A 23,052-nucleotide genomic window follows, 5' to 3' on the forward strand; every position below is an offset into this window, starting at 1 on the left:
CTGTAAATTAGGTCCTAAAATTTAAGTAAATTTTCATTCCCTTCCATAGTTGTTTCTCATTTTTTATTATGGAAAATTTCAAATAGACATAAAAGTAAAAATTAGTATAATGAGCTTCCATATACACTCATAATCGAGCTTCAGCAGTTATAAAGACATGGTTGATCTTCATACATCTGTGTGAGCCTCTCTCTTTTTACCCTGGACAAATCCTTGAAATAATTTTTAGGTCTCAGGGAACCACTGAATAAAAATTTTGCTACATCTTCAGTTCATGGTACATTCACATGTTCGGTAAGTAGTAGATATAATAATGAAATAATAATTGTCAATGTCTTTCTAAGTAGAGAAAGTTATTTGTTTTCTGGGCATCTGTTTATCCTGGCCAACTTGTTAGCATATTTTGTGTGTGTGTGATTTCTCCCTTTTCATAAAGGAAATCAGCAGTAATGCAAGCCAAATAGAATGCAGATGGAGGAAACTTCAGTTTTTCCATTTCCTTTTCCATTTGATTTTTTCCCCCTAACTTCTCCAAGTAATCTAGAAGTTCTGTCACAACTTCCTACCATATGTCTTGGAGTATGGTATGTAGTATGATCAAGAATAGTTTCTTTCCCCAAATAGTATGAAACAGTGACTTCCTGGCAGTGCAGAACGGTGACCCTGGGGTGGGGAAACATGAGGGGAGCTCAGTGCCTGGAGAAGTTTCAGGCTATGGGGCAGGGAGGGCGGCAAACCCAGGCAGAGCCGTGTGCTCCCTGGAGTTAAGGACATGGAGCTGGGTGTGCAGGAGGCCAAGGAGGTGAGAGGAGCAAGCTGCCGGAGAGAGGGTGTCCGCTTCAGAGGAGCCTTTGAGTCTTCTGCTCAGCGATGATCAGCACATGTGTGTGAGGAAACCACCCAGGGCTGGGCAAGGTACCACATGAAAGAAGCAGGGAGTAGTCCCCAGAGTTCCTAGGAGGCCAGGAATAGTTCCTATTCCCACCAGCCAGAGTGGAGAATTCGGTAGTCACAGGGCATCAAATGGAATCTTCAGAAGGGTGTTGCCTCAGTACTAGGGCATAATTTGGTCCCACTTAACAAAGCTTAAAAGCTAGTTCTCAACAGTACCCTTAACTTACTGTTTTGAAATAAGTGCATCCCTAACAAACCGCAATAATTTGGCAACTCAAAAATATCAAGCATCCACTGAAAAATTAGTAGGTATGCAAAGAAACAAGCAAATGCAAGCTATAACAAGCAGAAAAATCAGTCAGTAGCAACCGATCCAGAAGTGACACCGAAGATAGAATTAGTAGACAAGGACATTAAAACAGTGACTGTCATCCATATGCTCAAGAAGCCAGAGGAACAATTGAACATGTCGGATAAAGACATGGGAGACATTCAGAAGACCCAAACCAGAATGTAAGAGAGAAAAAGTACAACACATAAGATGAAAAGTACATTAGGTGGGATGAACTGCAAAATAGCCACTATAGAAGAGAAGACTAGTAAATGTTAACTAAGGCAATAGAAACTATCTGAGAAAACAGAAAAGACTGAAAAGAAGAAAAAATGAACAGAGCATCTGCAAGCTGTGGAACAATTTCAGGCAGCCTAAAATGCATGTAATTGGAGTCCCTGGAAAGGGAGGCATGTGGGACAGAAAAAATACTTGAAGAAAAAAATGGCCACAATTTTTCCCAGTTTGATGAAAACTATAAACCCCCAGATGCAATCACTTTAATGAACCCCAAGTACAAGAAATATCAGAAAAAAAACTATAGCACACTATAATCCAATTCCTTAAAACCAGTAATAAAATTGAAAATGACTTTTTAGCCAACCTTTCTTGAAAAAAGTTAGGTAAGTTTGGCTTTTGGTTTTTTTTTTTCAGACGGAGTCCCACTCTGTCGCCCAGGCTGGAGGGCAGTGGCACAATCTTGGCTTACTGCAATCTCTGCCCACTGCAACCTCTGCCTCCTGGGTTCAAGCGATTCTCTTGCCTCAGCCTCTCAAATAGCTGGGATTACCGGCGCCCACCACCACTGCCAGCTAATTTTTGTATTTTTAGTAGAGACGGGGTTTCACTATGTTGGCCAGGCTGGTCTTGAACTTCCGACGTCAGGTGATCCGCCCGCCTTGGCCTCCCAAAGTGTTGGGATTACAGGTGTGAGCCACTGCGCCCGGCCAGGCTTACCTTTCTTGAAATTAGTATCTTTCTTTAACATAAAAATTTTAGGCTGGGCACGGTGGCTCACGCCAGTAATCCCAGCACTTTGGGAGGCCGAGACAGGCAGATCACAAGGTCAGGAGATCAGACCTTTTCGGCTAACGCAGTGAAACCCCGACTCTAGTAAAAATACAAAAAATTAGCCGGGCATGGAGGCGGGCGCCTGTAGTCCCAGCTACACGGGAGGCTGAGGCTGGATAATGGCGTGAACCCGGGAGGCGGAGCTTGCAGTGAGCCGAGATTGCGCCACTGCACTCCAGCCTGGGCGACAGAGCGAGACTCTGTCTCAAAAAAAACATTAACCTGTAAGACAAACATAATAAATTTCTGTTAAATAACTGACTTAAGCTCAAATGGGATTTAATTTTGTTGTTGTTTTGAGACGGAGTCTTGCACTGTCGCCCAGGCTGGAGTGCAATGGCGCAATCTCGGCTCACTGCAACCTCGGCCTCTTGGGTTCAAGCAATTCTCCCACCTCAGCCTCCCAAGTAGCTGGGATTACAGGCGTCCGCCATCATGCCCAGCTAATTTTTGTAGAGATGGGGTTTCACCATGTTGGCCAGGCTGGTCTTGAATTCCTGACCTCAGGTGATCCGCCCGCCTCGGACTCCTAAAGTCCTGGGATTACAGGCATGAGCCACTGTGCCTGGCCAGGATTTTATTTTTTGAAAGCTAGGCTCAGTAGATTTTATTTAAATAAATGTTGTACGTTTATTTTAATATTGTCAGCATGAAAATGTATCAACAGTGCTGAATATTATTGCTACTAAAATTGTAAACCAAAGTAGTGTTAATAAAAGTATACTCTAAATTAAATTTTTTATTGTTATTTTTTTTTTTTTTTTTTTTTTTTTAGAGACAGTCTCTATGTTGCTCAGGCTGGTCTCAAACTCCTGGGTTCAAGTGATTTTTCTACCTCAGCCTCCCAAAGTGCTGGGATTACAGGTGTGAGCCACCACGCCCGGACTTCTAAATTCCATTTATACCAGGCTTTAAGAAACCACTTTTCCCCAAGCAAATGATCAGGTTTAAATATAGTTTTATATATAATAATGTGTTGATTTCTCAAAACTGAAAGTATGACATATACCCCTCTGAGACCTCTGCTTTGGTTTTTTTTGTGTGTGTGTTCATTTTGTTGTTTTTTTCTCTCTCTCTTTTTTTTTTGGCTGCACAAATAAATACTCGATCCTGGGTCCAACTTGAGATAAGTGCATATTGATTTTATTTTTAACTGACATGAGGCCATTTCTGTCCACGCTCCTGATGCTTAGTAAAACATGAATGAGCCTGTTAAAACAACATGCAGGAGATGGAGAAGTTCGGCCACATGCCCATTGCTTTCCTGTGAGTGGCAGGAGAGTCTTCTGTCACAGGAACCAGAATGTGTCCAGAGCCAGGAAATCTCACCGTGCCTGTGAGATCAGACCACAATCCACAAAGTGCTGCTTTTTCTAAGTCAAGTTCTCAGGCTGAGCAGTAAATTTGGAGAAAGTACCCCTCACCCAGCTCCACATCTGTGTGTCTGCGTGCACATGTGTGTGTAAAATGTGGTGTATATGTTCTCAAACATTCACGAAATTCGAAATGTTGAGACTCGAGATGAAAATAAGTGTAAAAATACTGCCGTGATACATTTTTCTTGCCGCACCCCCAAATGGACTGTCTACACGGGCCCTCTTTAGGAGACTACTGTTTTAAAGGGCAAATGACAAAATAAAAGTCCTTTTGGTTTTTTTTTATTATTATTCCACGCATATTTTGATAGGCAGGACAGGAAGCTTGAGGCCATGTGGATTTTGTAGTTTTATACAAGAGCAGTCTTATTTTTAGTAGAACACCAATGAACACAAAGATATAAAACCTTGTTCATGTACAATGTGTGGTTCCAAATGTTCTTATTGAAGACTTGAGACCTAGATTGGCATTAGGAATTTTTAACGTAATCATAACTTAAAATCAGTCACTTTGATGGCTGCCTTTGCCAGCACTTCTCTTGGAGCACGCTGACTTCTGTTGCTGTCTTTCTTCCGTTCTCTGCGCCTGGGTTCAGCCTGCTGCCACGGATAGAGTCTCGTTTTGCCTGCACACAGGCCCTCAGAAATCAGCTGGGCCCTTAGAGCCTGGCGCTTTCTGGATTGATTTTCCCCCAGCTTGAATGTGGTTGAACATGAATGTCTTGTCTGAGCCTTCATCAGCCGAGGCATTCATAATACGTAGGGATTTTTTTTGGCGTCTTTAAAGAAGCGGTGTTCAGCCCTGGCTGTACGTTAGACTCACCGGGGGAGACTCTGGCAATATAACAACCAGGCCCAACCCCCAGAGATTTCTATTATGTTTGGTCTAGGTGGGATCAATGATTCTTAAAGAAAGAAAGAAAGGGGGCCGGGCGTGGTGGCTCAAGCCTGTAATCCCAGCACTTTGGGAGGCCGAGACGGGCGGATCACGAGGTCAGGAGATCGAGACCATCCTGGCTAACACGGTGAAACCCCGTCTCTACTAACAATACAAAAAACTAGCCGGGCGAGGTGGCGGGCGCCTATAGTCCCAGCTACTCTGTCTAAAAAAAAAAAAAAAGAAAGAAAGAACGAATGTTGCTCTGGTCCAGGTGATGCTAATTTGCAGTCAAGATTGGAAGTCACAGTTTTAAAGCATGGTCTTCCCAGTATTTGCTGAGGGCCTCTAAAACAGTGGCCTTGGGTTCTCCTTCCTGTCAAGGGACTGCATGTGTGTCCTGGGGCAAGTGGTGGTAAGCTTTGATTCCTAAGCCCTGATTTCTCTTTTTTCCCCCATTAGAAGGATGAGATTATAAATACAGCTCCCTTCCTAAACATTAGGATCTCTCTTTTAGAGCAGTCAGCCTTTGAAAATATACCAAGAACTGGGAAAGAATTCCAGTAATTCACAAAAAGGTTTCAGATGCTGAAAATGTTTCCAATGCTGCTTGGCAATGATGTCATTTTCCTTCTCTTTCCAGTGAGTGTTGCAGAGAGCTGCTGGACACAGTGGATAACTACGCCGTCCTCCAGCTGGATATAGTGTGGTGCTACTTCCGCCTGGAACAACTGGAATGCCTTGATGATGCAGAAAAAAAATTAAACTTGGCCCAGAAATGCTTTAAAAATTGTTATGGAGAAAATCATCAGAGACTGGTCCACATAAAAGTATGTTCCTGGAATTCATTTTATGTCTTGTTGAGTCCATTTCTAGCATTTGTGTTTATTCCTGTTAAAGTATTTGAACTACTGCCACAAGGTGATTTCATTTTGATAGTAGTATATGCAGTATACTCTTCTTTTTTTTTTTTTTTGAGACGGAGTCTTGCTCTGTCACCCAAACTGGAGTGCAGTGGCCGGATCTCAGCTCACTGCAAGCTCCGCCTTTCGGGTTTACGCCATTCTCCTACCTCAGCCTCCCGAGTAGCTGGGACTACAGGCGCCAGCCACCTCGCCTGGCTAGTTTTTTGTATTTTTTAGTAGAGACGGGGTTTCACCAGGTTAGCCAGGATGGTCTCGATCTCCTGACCTTGTGATCCGCCCATCTCGGCCTCCCAAAGTGCTGGGATTACAGGCTTGAGCCACCGCGCCCGGCCAGTATACTCTTCTTAACCTATATACTTATAAAGTGCTCAATGTTTTACAAATCTGGCTGTCTCTTTTAGTGTGTGAGCATTTAGCCCAAAGCAACACAGTTGACTAGTCATAGAACCCCACCAGTGATCACCCTGACCAGGAGAGAGCTGCGGACTTCTTTATATGGGTAGAGTCTAATTTGCAAGATGTAAATGCAGAAAATAGACATTTCAGCAGTAACAGTTAGAATGAATGAGTCCCAGCTCAAGAGCTCTGGCTCGAGTAAGGATTGTTCTGATTTCCGCAAGTCATCACAATCCTGCTGATGTAGATTCTCTTATACCTGGTTTGGATTTCTGCATACTTCTCTGCTGACCAGGAGGGCCACTGTGCTGCATGTCTAGAGTGCTGCACGTCTGGAGTGCTGCACGTCTGGAGTGCTGCATGTCTGGAGGAATGTCGTCGTACCACAGGGGATGGGGAAGAAGGGGCTTCACTTTTGCCATCAGTCATAGTGAAGCCACGGACGTTTTAATACTACCATGTTGCCCCTCTGGAGACCAAGGGAATTACAGATATGAGTATTATACACCTGTAATTAGAAATAAGGCAATTTTGTCCTTTTTTTCTTCAATAATTTTAGGGAAATTGTGGCAAAGAGAAAGTACTGTTTCTAAGACTCTACTTACTTCAAGGTATCCGAAACTATCACAGTGGAAATGATGTAGAGGCTTGTGAGTATCTTAACAAGGTAAGAAAAGTAAAGTTGTAACCGTTTTCACCTCCTTTTAAAAAACACTCCCGGAAGTTAAGGATTTTAACTTAGTAGTTTGTGACTTGTGAGAAACATGCCTGTGCTTTCTCTGTGCACAGGAGAGGTTGAACCAGAAACATATTTGTATTTGTTAGAGTACAGCCAGATGCTGTAATAAGGAGACTTCAAAAAGACAGTGACTTTAATTGGATAGAAGTTTATGGCTCACTCATCTTGCAGTCTGGAGGTGAGCGGGGGCCAAAGCAGTGAGCAGCCCGCCAGCCTCAGCGAGGCGTCCCAGGTTGCTCCTGTCAGTGCCTCTTCCAGCCAGCAGAGGGGGCAAGAGAGCGTCCAGAGCAGGCCACTTGAGAGATGGCCCAGCAGCTGCACCCAGCGCTGTGGCTGCATGCCATTGACCTCGACTTCACCACCTGGCTACACCCAGCTGCACGGGAGGGTGAGAAATGCCACATGCACAGCTCAAATTCAGGGGCTTTTGTTGCAGGAAAAAAGTGGATACCAGTCACTTCCACGACACCTAGCCTCTTTCCTGGTGTTGTGCTGAGGCTGTGTAATGTGAGTAGAGATAGTGCTGGTCTCTTTCCATTTGTACTTGTTTTTTTTTTTTTTTTGAGACGGAGTCTCGCTCTGTCACCCAGGCTGGAGTGCAGTGGCCGGATCTCAGCTCACTGCAAGCTCCGCCTCCCGGGTTCACGCCATTCTCCTGCCTCAGCCTCCCGAGTAGCTGGGACTACAGGCGCCCGCCACCTCGCCCGGCTAGTTTTTTGTATTTTTTAGTAGAGACGGGGTTTCACCGTGTTAGCCAGGATGGTCTCGATCTCCTGACCTCGTGATCCGCCCGTCTCGGCCTCCCAAAGTGCTGGGATTACAGGCTTGAGCCACCGCGCCCGGCCTGTACTTGTTAATAACAGGCCTAGTTTAGAGATTTTATCTAAAATCTGATGCCCTTTAATTCACATTGGGCACAATCTAATTTCTTTTAGTCTTTAACTTTGTATTAAGCTTTAAGTATTGCCATGGTTACATGATTCTTACATATCTCCCTGTCTTTAGGCACGTCAGCTCTTGAAAGAGCTATATATTGATCCATCAAAAGTGGACAATTTGTTGCAGTTGGGATTTACTGCCCAGGAAGCCCGGCTTGGCCTGAGGGCGTGTGATGGGAACGTGGATCATGCGGCCACTCATATTACCAACCGCAGAGAGGTACCCACTTTCACAATGCCCTAGCTCTCTTGGGTATGAAAGAACAAAAAAAGATAGTCCCACAGGAGGTGTTAATAACAAGGAACTCTTTATTACTCCACACTGGGAAGGAAGGAGAAACTTTTTTTTTTGAGACAGAGTCTCACTTTGTCGTCCAGGCTGAAGTGCCGTGGCGCGATCTTGGCTCACTGCAATCTCCCCCTCCTGGGTTCAAGCAATTCTCGTGCCTCAGCCTCCTGAGTAGCTGGGATTACAGGTGCCCGCCACCACACCAAGCTACTTTTTGTATTTTTAGTAGAGACGGGTTTCGCCATGTTGGCCAGGCTGGTCTCAAACTCCTGACCTCAAGTGATGAGCTTACCTCAGTTTCCGAAAGTCCTGGGATGACAGGTGTCAGCCACCATGCCTGGCTGAAACTTGTCTTTTTCAATTGGATCATTTTTCACATGCTACAGTCTCCTTAGTTTTGTTCCTGCCGCGGTGGCAAACAGTCCCCTTTCTCTCTTAACACCATAGTGTATTTCTGGAAGTCATTTTAAAAACAGAAAATTGTTTTTTCATGAGGTCGTTATTAAAGTTGGGGATTGCATCCTTGCCTAGAAACATAAGTCAAATCATAGAAACAAGTTGGATTATATTATGAAAGCACAGGTTAAAAAACTATAATCATTTGAAACAATTAAGTACATTAAAGAAAACCTTAGGATTTTGGAGTTGGAAGGATCCTTATTCTATCCAGTATGTCCTGCAGTAAAATAACTGAGGCCTAGAAGGAGATCATGGTGGAATATTAGCAGGAGAACCATTTTTCTTCTTTTGCCAAAACAAGAAGTTGGTACTAGATTATCTCACAGGCCCTTTCTAGCTGTAAACTCCAGCCACAGAAGTCTCTAGAATCCTCACATGTATGTTACCTCGTTTCCCTTTTTGCTAAACACTAGGATAATCCCGAAGGATAAAAGCAGCCTCAGGGGTATTTGGATGGGAGCAGGAAAGCCCCGTGGTTGTTTGCCTACATGATGCCAGAGAGGGAGTGGATTCGTGGGTTGATTCCATGGTGAGCAGTCCCAGGGCTGCTTGGGTTTCTCCTTTTACAACACCAGCTGTGGTCATTACCTTTCTCTCTTGCCTAGTCCAGTCGTGGTCCTTTGGGTCTTGCTATAGAAGTCAATGAGTAGGTAAAGGCAGAGACTTTGAAAAGCTGAGTTCTTTTTTGTTTTTTTTCCAAGACAGTATCACTCTGTCACCCAGGCTGGAGTGCAGTGGTGTGATCACTGCAACCTCCGCCTCCCAGGTTCAAGTGATTCTTCTGCCTTAGCCTCCTGAGTAGCTGGGATTACAGGTGCCCACCACCATGCCCAGCTTTACTTTTTGTATTTTTAGTACAGATGGGGTTTCACCATTTTGGCCAGGCTGGTCTCGAAATCCTGACCTCAAGTGATCTGCCCGCCTTGGCCTCCCAAAGTGCTAGGATTACAGGTGTGAGCCACTGTGATGGGCTGAAAAGTTGAGTTCTGTGTGTTTGAGTTTTACATGGTCTAATTAAGTACTAACAGAAAAACGAACATTGCTGATACTGATTTGTTGCTTTACTATTACTCCACTACCAATAAGATTTTATTAGCATCTGGAAAGCTAGTGTTTTAAAATGAGATCATTTGGAAAACAATTCTCATCAGTGTATGAGACTATAGTTCATAAAACATTGTCACACTCATGTCATTCACTTCTGCCTGTGACCACCCGAGAGGCCATAGGACGGATACTTCTCATCTCACACACGGGAAGAGCTGTAGCTCAGGGGCAGTCTTTTAAAGCATAGTGGAGTCACATCACTTGTACATTTCTGAAGTTCAAAGCCCTTGGAGAAAATGCAAATACAAAACAACAGTGTGGATAGTGCAGTTGATCCTGCTCCCTCTTCCACCCAATGGGTGTTATTAGTTAGGATGCGTTTGGCTGAAAGCAACAACAACAGAAAAAAACCAGAATTGCCTAAACATCAAAAAAACGGATGTGACGGGATTTATTGGCCTGTTTACTTGTAAAAAGTCCAGAAGTAGGATAGGTCTCAGGGTTAGGTGATTCAGTGGCTTACTGATGTCACTGAGGACCTGAGGTCTGTCTCTCTACCCCACCCCCCACCCCATGTCATTAGTGTCATCCAGTCACACCAAGGGCCATAATCTCTGTCCCAGAATCCTCAGGGAAAATCCTGAGCTTCTTGTGATTGGGAAGCCTTGAACCTGTTGTCACTGAGGCTGGAGGAATGCCAAGACTGATTGGCTCAGGCCTGTGGCAAGAGGTAGAGGGTCGCCACCTTAGCCCATTCAGGGGCCACCTGGGGAGCTGGAGCAGCCTCCCACACTTCTGGGAGGGGCAGAATGGGTGCTGGAAAGACAAGAACAATGTCCCACAAAAAGTGAGCTCCTATTGGAGCTTTAGATGAGCGAGAGAAAGCTGCTGCCCACGGAGTTCCAGCATTCTAGGTATGGGCATCTAACTGAGCTGAATGTAAATTCTTTGTTTTCGTTTGGGACAGAGGCTTGCTCTGTTGTCCAGGCTGGAGTGCAGTGGCATGATTATGGCTCACTGCAACCTTGATCTTCTGGGCTCCAATGATCCTCCTGCCAAGAGCTCTTGGCTGATTTTTGTTTTTATTTTTTATAGAAATGGGGTCTCACCATGTTGCCCAGGCCAGTTTCAAACTTCTGGGTTCAAGCAATCCTCCCACCTTGGCCTCCCAATGTGCTGGGATTACAGGTGTGAGCCACTGCACCCAGCCTTTAATATATAATTTTAAAAGTTTATATTTTTTGTGCAACATGGCCCTGAGTACAGACCCGTTTCTCATCTGGCAAAAAGCAACAGCCGTAGAAACAGAGATCACAGATCATGCTTCAGTATGGCCAGACTGTGAGAGGCAGCCTTCCTAAGAGGTCGTCCCAGCTGCTTGTGACCATACAATGCCTCTCTCTTGAAATCTAATTCTACTGAACTGTAGCCACTTCAGTGCAGTACTGTCATTGATTTGATCTACTTTATCTTTCTAAATCATCTTAGTATAAAGAGAAATATATCAGAAAATAATTTTCTCACGTGTGTTTGCATGATTAAAAGGAAACAGACTAAGACATTTGTAATGAAAGGAAATATTCTTGGAAGCTCCCGGTTGATGTGAGGTCTGTGGTAGGTAATGCCCAGGTCGGCTGGCTGGCAGCGTCCTTCTCTGTGCTTGGATGTTAGGCGTGCCTCTTAGCCTGTTGGAATATAAATGGAAGAAACTGTATTGAAAGCAGAGGATGGGACCAGTAAAGGCATTTTATGTGGAGTGTAAGTCTGAATAAAAGTGCAAATGTGAGTGGCATGAAAGCCTCCTGCTGGCGTACATGGTTGGGGTGGTGTGGCAGGATAAGGTCAATTTGGAAGCATTGTTGGGGCTAGGGAGTGGGAGCCCTGAGTAGCATAATAAGGAGCTGGTGCCTCAGTGTGGGGAGGTGGTCGGGAGCTGCTGAGGGCTTTTAGGTAGGTGACTGGAATGATGGAGCCCACTGCGCTGTGCGGTGGGGCTGGAGCTGGGGGAGACTGGCCGCTGAGAGGTAGAGCATGTAACGGGGGCATGAAACAGGCCTGGTGCAGCTGGATTATCGGGGTGCAGAGAGGCACCCATGTCCACCAACTAGGGGAGGTTCTCCCGTGACAGAGACAGGCCATGAGTCTACAGATATCTTCATCCCTGGAGATGTTTCCAGCAACCACTCTGCTCTGCCTGCTCCTACCGTGGCGCTGTGGAGTCTGGTTCCACAATGATGGTGCTTTTGTTTTCCTAAGAGATGAGGCCACTTTCTTGCTGTGGGGAAAACGCAGGGAGGCGCCTGTTGCCTGGGCTGGGTGGGAGGCAGGAGCAGGTCTCTGGAAGGAGGGGAGTCTGTTTTCTCCCCCGTCCTCACTGCTGCTGATGGTGGAGCTGGTCTCCCTGGGAGAATGTGGCAGTCACTTAGCTTTGTTGAAAGCTTTCTGTCTCCTTGTTGGGAAAATAATGAGGTTGGATTAAATTCCTGGTTTTCAAACTTGCTTTGTTGTTGTTTTTAAGCAGCACAATCCCCTTTTTAAATGACATGTTTATGGGCATACTAGTTTACAAAATAAGTTGGGAACCCTCCTGATTGGCCCTGGGTGGGAGAGGCGAAGAGACTAGAACCCTCTGCAGCTGCCTTGTGCTCTGCAGCAATAGCAGGCAACTCTGAGAAACAGGGTTGAGAACCAAGAGGTTAGATGAACTTTGTCCCTTAGGCATTCTGTGGGTTCTGAATGGAATGACAGGCCTCAGAAGGCCCTGGAGTCCTTGCTCCCCAAGCTGTGGTGGGTGGGTCATCAACCTTGGCATTGCCCAGGAGCCCCCCGATTCCACATCACATTTGAACTTGAGTCCCTGGGCAATTCATCAAAGGCTGGAAGGCCTTCCCACCACATGCAGGAAGTTCTTCTGCCCAGTTCCTAGAAGAGAATCCATGCACCTCATGCCTGCGACCTCTGCAGTGGGAGTGCGCTGGGTGGGGCGAGTGGCCCATCCTGATGCTGGATGGCAGGGCTCATGAGGCACCTCCTTTCTGCCCCACGGGCGTCTCACGTCCGCTGCCTGCCCTCAGAAGCAGCACTTCCACCACCCCTCTGCCTCTGTGGCACCTCTGCCATTTGGCTGGGTGAGGAGAGGTAGACAGAGGTCCCAATGTGCTTTGCTTTGGTTTTTTGGCTTTGCCTGGAAACCCCGAGAATCCTGCAGAGCGTAGACCGAGATGCTGTGAAATCTCAGTCCCTAACTTGGGATGGGACTTTGCTGTTTTCCTAAAGGAATTGGCCCAAATAAGGGAGGAGGAAAAAGAGAAGAAAAGACGCCGCCTCGAGAACATCAGGTCTCTGAAAGGGATGGGCTACTCCACGCACGCAGCCCAGCAGGCGCTCCATGCAGCCAGCGGGAACCTGGACGAGGCCCTGAAGGTAGCCGCTCCCTCGGGGCCTCTGGCCTTGTCCTTGAGCAGTGGGTCCTGCCCAGAGCTCCCTCCATGGCTCTCGGGCGTCCTCCCAGGCTCACTCCTATGGGCTGCCCCGTCATCAGATCTGAAGGGCAGCTTTCTCCTGGGCTCCGGCCTGGACAGAAGCCATGTGAGGCCCCATGAGGCCCCATGCTCAGTGCCTGGCCCAGGCCTGGCTCCAGAACACGGTGTCTGTCCACACCAGCAGAGTCCACAGGCCAGGACTTTATATAGGGTTTCTGTATGCAGCAGAGTGTAGTGTAAACAGGCAGTTTCCATAGCAGAAAAAGAGAATCATAATTCAACTTGTAGTATAATTGTTTGGCATTAAAAATTTAAATGTAAGTATCTAGTTTTATTTATTTAGTCCATAGTACATGTTGGCAAAGGGGGAGCTTTTCAGAGAACCCCTCAGGAGTGACAGCAGGTTGGGATCCAGACAGCAGTGACCTTACCTGGGCCACTTCCTTCCCTGTGTTGGAGAAGCAGATCGAATCCTCAGTAGGGCAGGTGCTGTGCTGCATCTCAGCAGCTTGGTATGGACGCACCCTCTGCCCTCTCAGCCCCGCAGCTCAGTGAGAGACAAACTCAGAGCACACGTGGTGGAGAGTCCCCAGGGGTGCACGGGAGGCAGGGGGCTGGCTGCATGGAGGCAGCAGTCCAGGCAGATGCTGGGGCAGCATGGCAGGCAGGAGGCGGAGTGGTAGGAGCTAGCTTAGGTTGTGTGCATGCTGGGGGTGGGGCTGGGGGACAGAGATGGGGGTGGAGGCAGGTGGAGGGCAGGGCAGGTGTACTCGTTTGCCCTGCTGAGGCAGGTGTGGGTGCAGCAGGCATGAATGGTCCACCCTGCCTTTGTCTCTTATCCCTGCCCTGTTCCCTGGAAGGCTCCACAAGTCAGTACTTTTGTTACGATGTATATTGTTACGATGTATATGTATATTTAACATATATGTTAAATTTTTTTTTTTTTTTTTTTTTTTTGAGACGGAGTTTCGCTCTGTCGCCCAGGCTGGAGTGCAGTGGCCGGATCTCAGCTCACTGCAAGCTCCGCCTCCCGGGTTCACGCCATTCTCCTGCCTCAGCCTCCAGAGTAGCTGGGACTACAGGCGCCCGCCACCTCGCCCGGCTAGTTTTTTGTATTTTTTAGTAGAGACGGGGTTTCACCGGGTTAGCCAGGATGGTCTCAATCTCCTGACCTCGTGATCCACCCGTCTTGGCCTCCCAAAGTGCTGGGATTACAGGCTTGAGCCACCGCACCCGGCCAAATTTTAAAATTGTATTTGAATATCTAGTTTGATGTTTTTGTGTGGGAGAAATGTTAAGAGGTGGGAAATTCTGAACATCCGAAGGGACCGATGGGTCTCGAAGTAGATTGGAATTATATGAGTAGCACATACATACCTCCAGCCAACATAGAAGTACTGAGTGTTGGAAAGGAAAGTCTCCACAGAGTCTTTAAGATTACGTATTGTGTGATGAAGAAATCAAGGGTCAAAATAACTCTACTACCTGCCTGATATTTGAAGTCTAGAGGGCATGACACTTTCAAAGATCAATCAGGCAGCCCTGAGCTGCTTAAGAGACCTTTCTGTCTGTAGCTCTGACAAAACCTGTTTTCTCGGATGCTGCTTCCGCCTGCTCTCCATCCCTTCCTGCTCTGTCAGAAGGGATCTTTCCTCTGACTAGTCTTGCTCCTCCTTCAAACCTCCACTGTCCCGGTCTCTGGCTGGAAGCCTCTGGGAACATCAGCCCGGGCGGGAGCCCCTTTCTCTGCTCAGAGCCGCAGAGGACGGCTGGGTCTGCCGAGCACATGGCAGGGTGCGGTGCCTGTCTGAATGTGTGAAGAGCTTAGTGATGAGTAAAGGGTGTTCCTGTGTGTTTTAGATTCTGCTCAGCAATCCTCAGATGTGGTGGTTAAATGATTCCAATCCTGAAACCGACAACCGTCAAGAAAGTCCCTCCCAGGAAAACATTGACCAAGTGAGTGACACGTCTTTGTGCCCTCAGCTTGGACAGCCTTGGGTGGGGTTGCTTGGGGTAACCCGGGTGAATCAGGCAGCAGGACTGAGGGAGTCTGTGCTGAAACCTTGGCTCCCAGGCTCCAGGTGTAACCTGCCCACCTCAGAGGCCACCCACCCAGCAACAGAGGGCAGGGGAGGCCTCCTTGGAAAGCAGGAAATCTGGGGAAGTGTCAGGAAGTTCTCTTTAGGTTTGCCTCCTTTTTCTATGCACCGCTGTTTACATCAGTCCCATTTATCTGCCTGTGACCTAAAAGGATGTCACTGTGACCTGTGAAACCCATCCAGCTTTGTGTCCCAAGTGACAACTCTGTCCACATTTGTCCCCCCACACACATTAGCATGCCTGTATGCTGTGGCCACTGACCTCACCGTGCTCGTGGTGAGACTGGCGTGGCGCCTTCCTCTCAGCCCGAGGTCACTGCCTGTCCTGAGATGGCTGCTCACTGACGCACCCGACTCGAGTCTTCCAAGCCCCCTTCCAGGCTGCTCCACGCTCACATTGCACAGAAGCATGACTTATGCCGAAGGGGCCATGGTGCGCATGCCGGGAGCTCTTAAACATGAGAGCCGGCTGTCTGCTCGTTGTGGGTGATGGGGGTGGCCGAGGCTGTGACCCTGCCCTCTCCCCTAGTTGGTGTACATGGGTTTTGATGCACTTGTGGCCGAAGCTGCGCTGAGAGTGTTCAGAGGCAACGTCCAGCTGGCTGCCCAGACCCTTGCTCACAACGGAGGAAGCCTGCCTCCCGACCTGCCGCTGTCGCCGGAGGACTCTTTGTCCCCGCCAGCCACATCCCCTTCTGACTCTGCAGGTAGGTCTGAGGTCTCTGAGGGCCACGTTGACGGCAAAGTATCTTCAGAAGCCAACAGACGGGGCCAGTGCCCTAGGCCACGGCAGACGTGGAGACTGAGAGGGGCGTCCCCTGACGTTGCTGGGCTGGCCACCTGGACAGTGTGGCCAGCAGGAGGCACAGTCTGAGGTTGACTGTGGTTGTGCAGTGTCCCCAGGACAATCCTCACATAATTCACTTACTCCCACGGTATTTTATTGTAGGAACCTCTAGTGCCTCAACAGACGAAGACATGGAGACAGAGGCTGTCAATGAGATACTGGAAGACATTCCAGAGCATGAGGAAGACTATCTTGACTCAACTCTGGAAGACGAAGAAATGATTATTGCAGAGTACCTATCCTATGTAGAAAATATGAAGTCAGCAACAAAGAAAAACTAAATAATGAACAGAAATAGTGCTAATTTTCTGCTTATAAATGCTATCATTATGAGAAGGCGAATGCAGCTCTTTCTGTTCTTACTTTTTATCTGAATTGCAAGTTCCTCTTTGGGTGTAGGAGGGGGCGGGCAGGGGACAAGGCCAGGAGGGGTCCCAGGGCCTTCATGCGTGGTCTCGGGGAAGAAGCTTCCTCTGGCCTGGTGCAGGTCGTTCCATCTGCCTCCCCGGTCTGCGTCCCTAACCCCTTCCCTAGCTTGGTGTTTTACCCTGAAATGGGAAGGAACAGAGGTCCTGCAGAAGAGGGATCCTGGGGAAGGTGTCTGGGGCAGGGTCCTGGGAAGGGCATCCCGACCACTTCCTCTCCAGCTGTGGCTCCATCTGCCCGGCTTGCCTGCCTCATGCACCCACTGCCCATGGCCTTCCTGCTTCCCACGCTGCCATCTCTGCCAGGGTGCCCCATGGGTTCCTGTGCCACCCTTCCCCCACCCCTCAAATCATCCTTTAAGTCTTCCTTCCAAGTGCTGTGGGGCATAGTGATGAGGCGCTGGCCTTGGCAGCCACACCAGGTCACACCAGACGCCTTCAGCCTGCAACGCCAGTGTTTTATGCTCTTAGTTCAGTAAAATACGCCCCGGAAATTCAAGATTGAGTGTCAGACTTTATATATATTCAGCATTCCTCATTATAGAAATCTTTTATTGAATGGGAAAGGTTTAAATGCTAACCAAAGCAATTTATTTTTAATTAATATTTTTAGACTCTGTGCTGTCATACTGAACTCACTGCTAGCTAAGAGATCTATCAGAGACTTAGATATATTTTCTCCAGGTTTTTTGTGGGGTTTCTTTTGTTGTTCTATCCATGTGACAGAGGCTCTTTCTAAAAGTATGTAGTTCGCTGTGTGTCGGCTCCAGCAGTAACCGTCCTCACTGCGCCACGTACTCCTCTGTAGATGTGCACCCAGTGGGGGCTCCTTCCAGCCCCAGGACTGCAGCAGCAGCCAGATGCCGAGTGGATTGAGTTCCAGGTGCATCCAAGACTTTTCCTCCCTTCCAGAAGGCACTGACTGAAGACGGATGGGTCATGTGGGACTGGCTGAAATGCTCTAACCTTTTCATAAAGCGTGGGTGGTCCAGGTTGGACTAATGGGAAACTTCTTGTCATTCTTCTTAAATGGAGGATACTGATGGAAATAAAAGGTGGAAAATATATTCAAAAATTGTCACCCAGACTTTACGGTAATTTACTCAGCCTCCCCAGCTGCAGGTGTTGAAAGCGTCTGGGTGACTAGTGCTTCATCGCGATTGTAAGATGTTTGTTTCCACTGAGTTTTGTGAGGAGATGGAAGGATGACCTCAGAAGCAGCAGAGGGCACCTGCTGTGAAAGATGTCACATGCCCAGTGGGGCTGGGGTGGATCCTGGGCAGGGGACTGAAATGCACCTGTCAGGGTTTGCCTCAGAAGTGCCTGGTGAGCTGAGGTGACACGGACTCTCAGCCTCATTTGACACAATGCCACACTTGGATTTGGGGCCTGAATTGAAGCTTTTTGCTAGCAAGTCGCTGTCCTGAGCTTGGTTCAGGCGTGTCTTCTAGCTTCCCAGCTGTTTTTAGCCATCATAGAAGCAGTGACACACCAGCAGGCCCCAAAACTCTTCCCTGTCTTGTGAAGAGAGAGCTGCACAGGAAGCCGGTTGTGGGGGCAGTTCTGGGCATGCGCTATATCCAGGACGGGCTACCCTCCAGGTATGGAGACTCGGGCCAGGCCTGCTGTACCTACAACTGACCCTGTGAAACTGGACAGGTGGTGGAGGAGGGGGCAGGAGGGTGCTGAGGCTGGAGGAGGAGAGACTGTTGCAGAGGAGGGGGCCTGGGAGGGTTCTCCTTGGGAAGTCAAAGGAAAAAACATTCTAGCTGTGGGACAAAGAACATTCTAGATGTGGGACAAATGAGATAGTATTTGGGGCAGGACAGTCTGAGTGTGACATGTTCATGGGCTACCAGAAGGTGTGAGTTGTGGGGAGAGAAGAATGGGGGTGGATGGTATGATTGCTGATCACAGCAGGGAGGCTGGATGCCACTAGAGGAGCAGGAGTAGGCAGGGGCGTGTGACAGGCAGGTGAGGGCAGCCCATGCCAGCATGATGGTGTGCACAACTGGTTAGGTGTCCTTGATGCTGATCACTGCTCTACCGTGTCCCTGTGTTCCTGCCCATATGTCCTATGGGTAGCTCCTGTCCTTCCTCTCTTAGCCAACTCAATCAATTTATCAAAAGCAGATACCTCGTTTCTTCGTTCATAGCAAGGCGACAGTGGTGTGGCTGGAAGGGGACCAGGCCTGGGTTCAGGAGATCAGAGTCTCTCACTCACCATGTCTCTCTGGCTCTCAGAAACCAGAGAGAGAATGGACATCTGGCTGTCTTTATGTCCTCAGCATCTCGCAAAGCTCTCTGTGCGGTGGAAGTAGAAATTACCCCAATGTGTGTTGCTATAAAAATGCTAAGTGAGTGCAGCGCCCGTGATTTGGGTCCGCGCCCCATTTGGTTTCTCTGGATGGCTTGATGCGTGCTCCATTCTCTGATGTGGTTGGATAAGGTGGGGACTGGAGCTGACCTATCAGTGAGGGGCTGCTCAGGCCAGAGTGCAGCATCACCAAGCAACAGTGTCTTCGGCAGGGAGGAGTCAGTGCGAGCGTCTGCACAGGCTCAGGGCCCGCCCGCAGCACTGCCCGCAGGCAGCGCTCAAGGCGGTTCTCTGGCCTGCACCTCCGGAACCGTCCCTTCAGCACGATGGAAAGCTCCTCTGGTAGACACGCCCCTTGCGGCAGCCACAGGCCCCAGTGGTTCCGGGTCGCAGCAAGACCTGGCACAAGACCCCAGGTCCGTGTATGCTTAAGTCTCACCCAGAGAACAGTGCGTGGTGCCGTTTCTGCGGCTTCTCCTGCATCGATCTGCTTGCCTCCCAACCAGCCCTTTTTCCTGGGGTGGGGGTCGGGGTCGCTTTGGTTCCCAGGGTTTGGAGGTTTGGCCTAGAGGAGTTACAGCGCCTGCGTCCCTTCCTTCCTACTGCCCACAGTGCAATCCCTACCTGTTCCTCCGGGCGAGGGTGGACCCGCCCATCAGGCCTGGCAGCTGAGCCCTGGCGGCCGCGGCCCCGGCCCTCTCTGATGAAGTATTTTCTGCATTAAGACTACGAAGTGCACGCTGCTCTACCTGAAAGGGCTGCTCCACTTGAAGGGGCTGCTCCTGCAGCAGATGCTTCTCTCTGCAGCGAGATGATGAGCTCTCCACGGCAGACACTGTCACCTGCAGCTTCTCTCCTGGCACCTGGGCCAACCGGGGCACATGGATGCAGAAAGCGGCACCACCAAAGGGCTGAAGAGCGCCCCCTCCAGGTGCTGTGAAGGGTGCTGAGGGGCCTCCTGCAGGGCGCTTGAGCCCCTGGGCACAGGGCTCCCCTTGGGTGCTCGGTGGCTCTGGCGTGTGTGTTGCGCCTCCCAGCATCAGGCACTGCCCTGACTCCTGTGCACGAGCCCGGGGATGGGGCTGCTGCCCGTCCCCTCCCCCCTCCCCCCACTCCAGGCCCTGAAGGAACTTCCCAGATTCATGCCAGAAAATGATGAGAGCTCCCAAGCAGGGTCCCCGCTGTCACCTGCACAGGTGAAAGAGCCGCTCCCTTGCTCCCTGGCCTCTTCCAAGTCCACTCCCTGCACCAGTGACACTGGCGGCAGCCCCGCATCTCCACAAGTCACCCCCAAAGCTGCCCAGGCCGGTGTGAGGAGGCAAGGGCAGGAGGCCCGCCGCCCTGGGTTCCTAGAATCTCAAGCTCCGAAAAGAAGCTGAGACTCAGTTTGCAAAACAAAAAGAGGACACAGGAGTACTTTGAACTTTCAGGCTCTGTATTTTAGTTCCCCCCCAGGCCCTCAAGACGGACAATTTGCCAAAATAACCAGATTCAGTGGCTTCTGTAAAAAGTCACTTCCTCTCAGCAGGAAAGGCCCTGTTTCCTGGGGCTGGGGGAGCTGGGGCAGTCGCCTGCAGCCCCTGAGGTGGGAGGGTCCCTGAGACTAGGCCTTTCGCCAGGTCAGGGATGGGGAGGGAGGGCAGGAGTCACCCTAAAAGGGAAAAGAGGGCGGTCCCGAGGGCAAGCACTCCCGCTCCCAGCGCCTCCTGGCCACCAAAGAAAAACCAGGCTCTCCTCCCTCCCGGGCTTCCTCGCTCCTCCCCGGCCATCGGGCGCCACCGCCGCGGGGAGCAGGGCAGGGCGCTCTGGGAGCCGATGGGCGTCTGGGCTGGCGTCGGCAGGGGCCCCGCGGGGTCAGGCCGGCTGCAGGGGCGTGGCGGCGCAGCCCACCTTGTTGCTGAAGAGGCGTGAGAGGCTGCGCGTGGGCGGAGGGGGCCGCGGGGCACCTCGGAGCCCGCGCACGTCCCAGAGGCGCAGGGCGCCATCGTGCGAGGCGGTGTAGAGCACCTGGCCGTGCACCTGCGGGCGCAGGGGCGGGCGTCACTGGCGAGGCAGTAGGCGGGGGGACGCGGCTGCCGGCGTGGATGGATCCGGGCGGGGCACCTTCCCTCCCTCGGGCAGCGGCCCAGAGCAAGGCGGAGGGACCTACCTGGATGCAGTTGATGATGAATGTGTGGCCCCGGAACACCCTCCGCAGCTCTCCAGACTGCGCGTCGAAGGCCCGGGCGCAAGCGTCCCCACTGCCCGTGAACACTGCGGAGACACAGGGCGCGCTGGGCCTCCCTCCTTCTCTCCCTCCCTGACCGGCCCCCCGCAGGCAGGGATGGGGCGGCGAGAGCGTGACCTAGGGCTGCGAGAGCGTGACCTAGGGCTGCGAGAGCGTGACCTGGGGCGTCTCCGGGACTCCGCCCCACGGGGGTATCCTGAGGCTATGGGAAGTGGACAGCGCCCCTCCAGAGAAACAGGGATCCCCACAGTTATTGGGCTCCACCCTGCAGATGCTTGCGCTCCAGCTGGCCTTGCCCCTGCTGAACACTGCCCGGGCCCAGTCCCCACTCCGCGGTTTGGTGAAGTTGGTTCCCATGCCTGGCTGGGAGGACCCTGCCTGGGGCTAATCGTAAGGTCCTCAAGTCGCGTCCCCCCCACCTTCCGCTGCGTCGGCAGCCTTATCCTCCCATCCTTATTAATGGATCGGCCCCCAAATCAAAGCCCAGTCCCCTGGGATTCATGATCACGCATCCCCAGGACCCCTAGCGGGGGCGAGCCTCTGACTCAGTCTGTCTCCTCCCCCAGGTAGCTGTCTTTCCCTGGGGTTTTTTTCCTAAGAACTTAGTCCAATCGTTTTCCAACAGCAGCCTGCATCCATCACTTAGAGGCTTAGCCACACAGCATGGGGCCGCATCCCAGAATCTGATTTAGCAGGTGGGGCCTGAGAATCTGCATTTCTAGCCAGTTTTAAGTGACAAGCTGCTGCTAGTCAGGAAGCCACACTGAGGATGTGGACTAGAAGAACTCACTTGGCCTAGGCTGGGCTCTCTGAAGCCGACCCTGTTGCTAGGACTTGAGGCAGACAGTACACCTGGCAGGCGTCTCAGGAAACACTCACAGGGCAATGGGAGGTGGAGAGGGAGGGAGGAAGTCCTGGTCTGTCAATCAGCAGGTAACTACGGTGGGCAGCTAGGGCGCAAGCCTGCCCAGGACCTTGGAGAGAAGGGGCAGGACCACCTGGGGGTAAGGGTGCTGGGCTACCTACCTATCTGAGGGTGCTCTGTGGGTATTTGTTCCCCAGCTTTTTTTTTTTTTTTTTTTTTTTTTTTTGAGACAGGGAGACAGGATCTCACTCTGTTGCCCAGGCTGGAGTGTAGTGGTGCGATCATAGCTCACTGTTAACCTTGAACTCCTGGGCTCAAACGATCCTCCCGCTTCAGCCTCCTGAACAGCTGGGACCACAGACACGCACCACTACACCCAGCTAATTTAAAAAAAAAAAAATGGGGGGCTGGGCGCAGTGGCTCACGCCCATAATCTCAACACTTTGGGAGGCTGAAGCTGGCGGAGATCACAAGATCAGGTTTGAGACCAGCCTGGCCAACACAGTGAAACCCCGTCTCTACTAAAAATACAAAAATTAGCTGGGTGTGGTTGGCACACACCTGTAGTCCCAGTTACTCGGGAGGCTGAGGCAGGAGAATCGCTTGAACCTGGGAAGCAGAAGTTGCAGTGAGCCTAGACTGCACCACCACACTCCAGCCTGGGCGACAGAGCAAGACTCGGTCTCAAAAAAAAAAAAAAAAAAAAAAGTTTATAGAGACAGGGTCTTGCTATGTTGCTCAGGCTGGTCTCGAACTACCAAGTTCAAGCGATCCTCCCACCTTGGCTTCCCAAAGTGCTGGGATTACAAGCATGAGCCACGGTGCCCAGCCTGTTCCAGCCTTTCTTTAAAAAACTAGAGTGAATGGCCCCAGAGGGGAAGTTTCATCTCTGGGTCTCTTTCCAGCCCCTTTCTGCCTTCCCCCTACAAACTCAGAGACAAATGGACATGGCCTGGAAAACCCAGTGTGGCTGCCGAGCTCCCTGTGGGTGGGAGGAGGATCAAAAACAAAGTTTGATCATCCCATAGCCTTGCTGGCCAAGACCAAGAACAGAGATGGGCAACAGTGGGCTGCAGGCTCTGCTTTCCCTGCAGGCTCCATGCCCCAGGGGAGGTGTTCTAGGTGGCCACCAGCCAGAGCCTTTGAAAGTAGAACCTTCCTTAGAACTAGATGTACCATATGACCCAGCCATCCCACTACTGGGTATATACCCAAAGGATTATAAATTATTCTACTACAAAGACACATGCACACGTATGTTTATTGCAGCACTATTCACAATAGCAAAGACTTGGAATCAACCCAAATGTCCATCTGTGACAGACTGGATTAAGAAAATGTGGCACATATACACCATGGAATACTATGCAGCCATAAAAAAGGATGAGTTTGCGTCCTTTGTAGGGACATGGATGCAGCTGGAAACCATCATTCTTAGCAAACTATC

The 23,052-nt window shown here is 50.1% G+C and overlaps 2 protein-coding genes across 12 annotated transcripts in view; one reads left to right on the top strand and one right to left on the bottom strand.

The window, feature by feature from the left end:
* NUB1 (negative regulator of ubiquitin like proteins 1) overlaps positions 1-17,280 on the top strand; it is a 35,065-nt gene extending 17,785 nt beyond the window's left edge. For 4 of the 6 annotated variants that reach the window (XM_017876658.1, XM_017876660.1, XM_017876662.1 and 1 more), the window contains exons 9-15: positions 5,193-5,379; positions 6,431-6,538; positions 7,616-7,768; positions 12,620-12,766; positions 14,686-14,781; positions 15,454-15,631; positions 15,874-17,277. In XM_017876658.1, the coding sequence (XP_017732147.1) occupies positions 5,193-5,379; positions 6,431-6,538; positions 7,616-7,768; positions 12,620-12,766; positions 14,686-14,781; positions 15,454-15,631; positions 15,874-16,052 (1,048 nt within the window). In that variant the 3' untranslated portion in view covers positions 16,053-17,277. Of the gene's footprint in view, positions 1-5,192; positions 5,380-6,430; positions 6,539-7,615; positions 7,769-12,619; positions 12,767-14,685; positions 14,782-15,453; positions 15,632-15,873 lie in introns of all 6 variants that reach the window. The other 2 variants (XM_017876657.1, XM_017876659.1) reach the window with 2 other exon arrangements.
* The window catches only part of WDR86 (WD repeat domain 86), a 32,767-nt gene continuing 26,861 nt past the window's right edge, over positions 17,147-23,052 (bottom strand). For 2 of the 6 annotated variants that reach the window (XM_017876663.1, XM_017876669.1), the window contains exons 5-8: positions 20,663-20,766; positions 20,404-20,532; positions 19,263-19,376; positions 18,736-18,912 (exon numbers count right to left, since the gene is read on the bottom strand). In XM_017876663.1, the coding sequence (XP_017732152.1) occupies positions 18,832-18,912; positions 19,263-19,376; positions 20,404-20,532; positions 20,663-20,766 (428 nt within the window). In that variant the 3' untranslated portion in view covers positions 18,736-18,831. Of the gene's footprint in view, positions 17,236-18,735; positions 18,913-19,262; positions 19,895-19,928; positions 20,533-20,662; positions 20,767-23,052 lie in introns of those variants that run through there. The other 4 variants (XM_017876664.1, XM_017876668.1, XM_017876666.1 and 1 more) reach the window with 4 other exon arrangements.

Source organism: Rhinopithecus bieti, unplaced genomic scaffold (assembly GCF_001698545.2).
Source record: "Rhinopithecus bieti isolate Rb0 unplaced genomic scaffold, ASM169854v2 scaffold_10656, whole genome shotgun sequence".
NCBI classification, from domain to species: domain Eukaryota; kingdom Metazoa; phylum Chordata; class Mammalia; order Primates; family Cercopithecidae; genus Rhinopithecus; species Rhinopithecus bieti.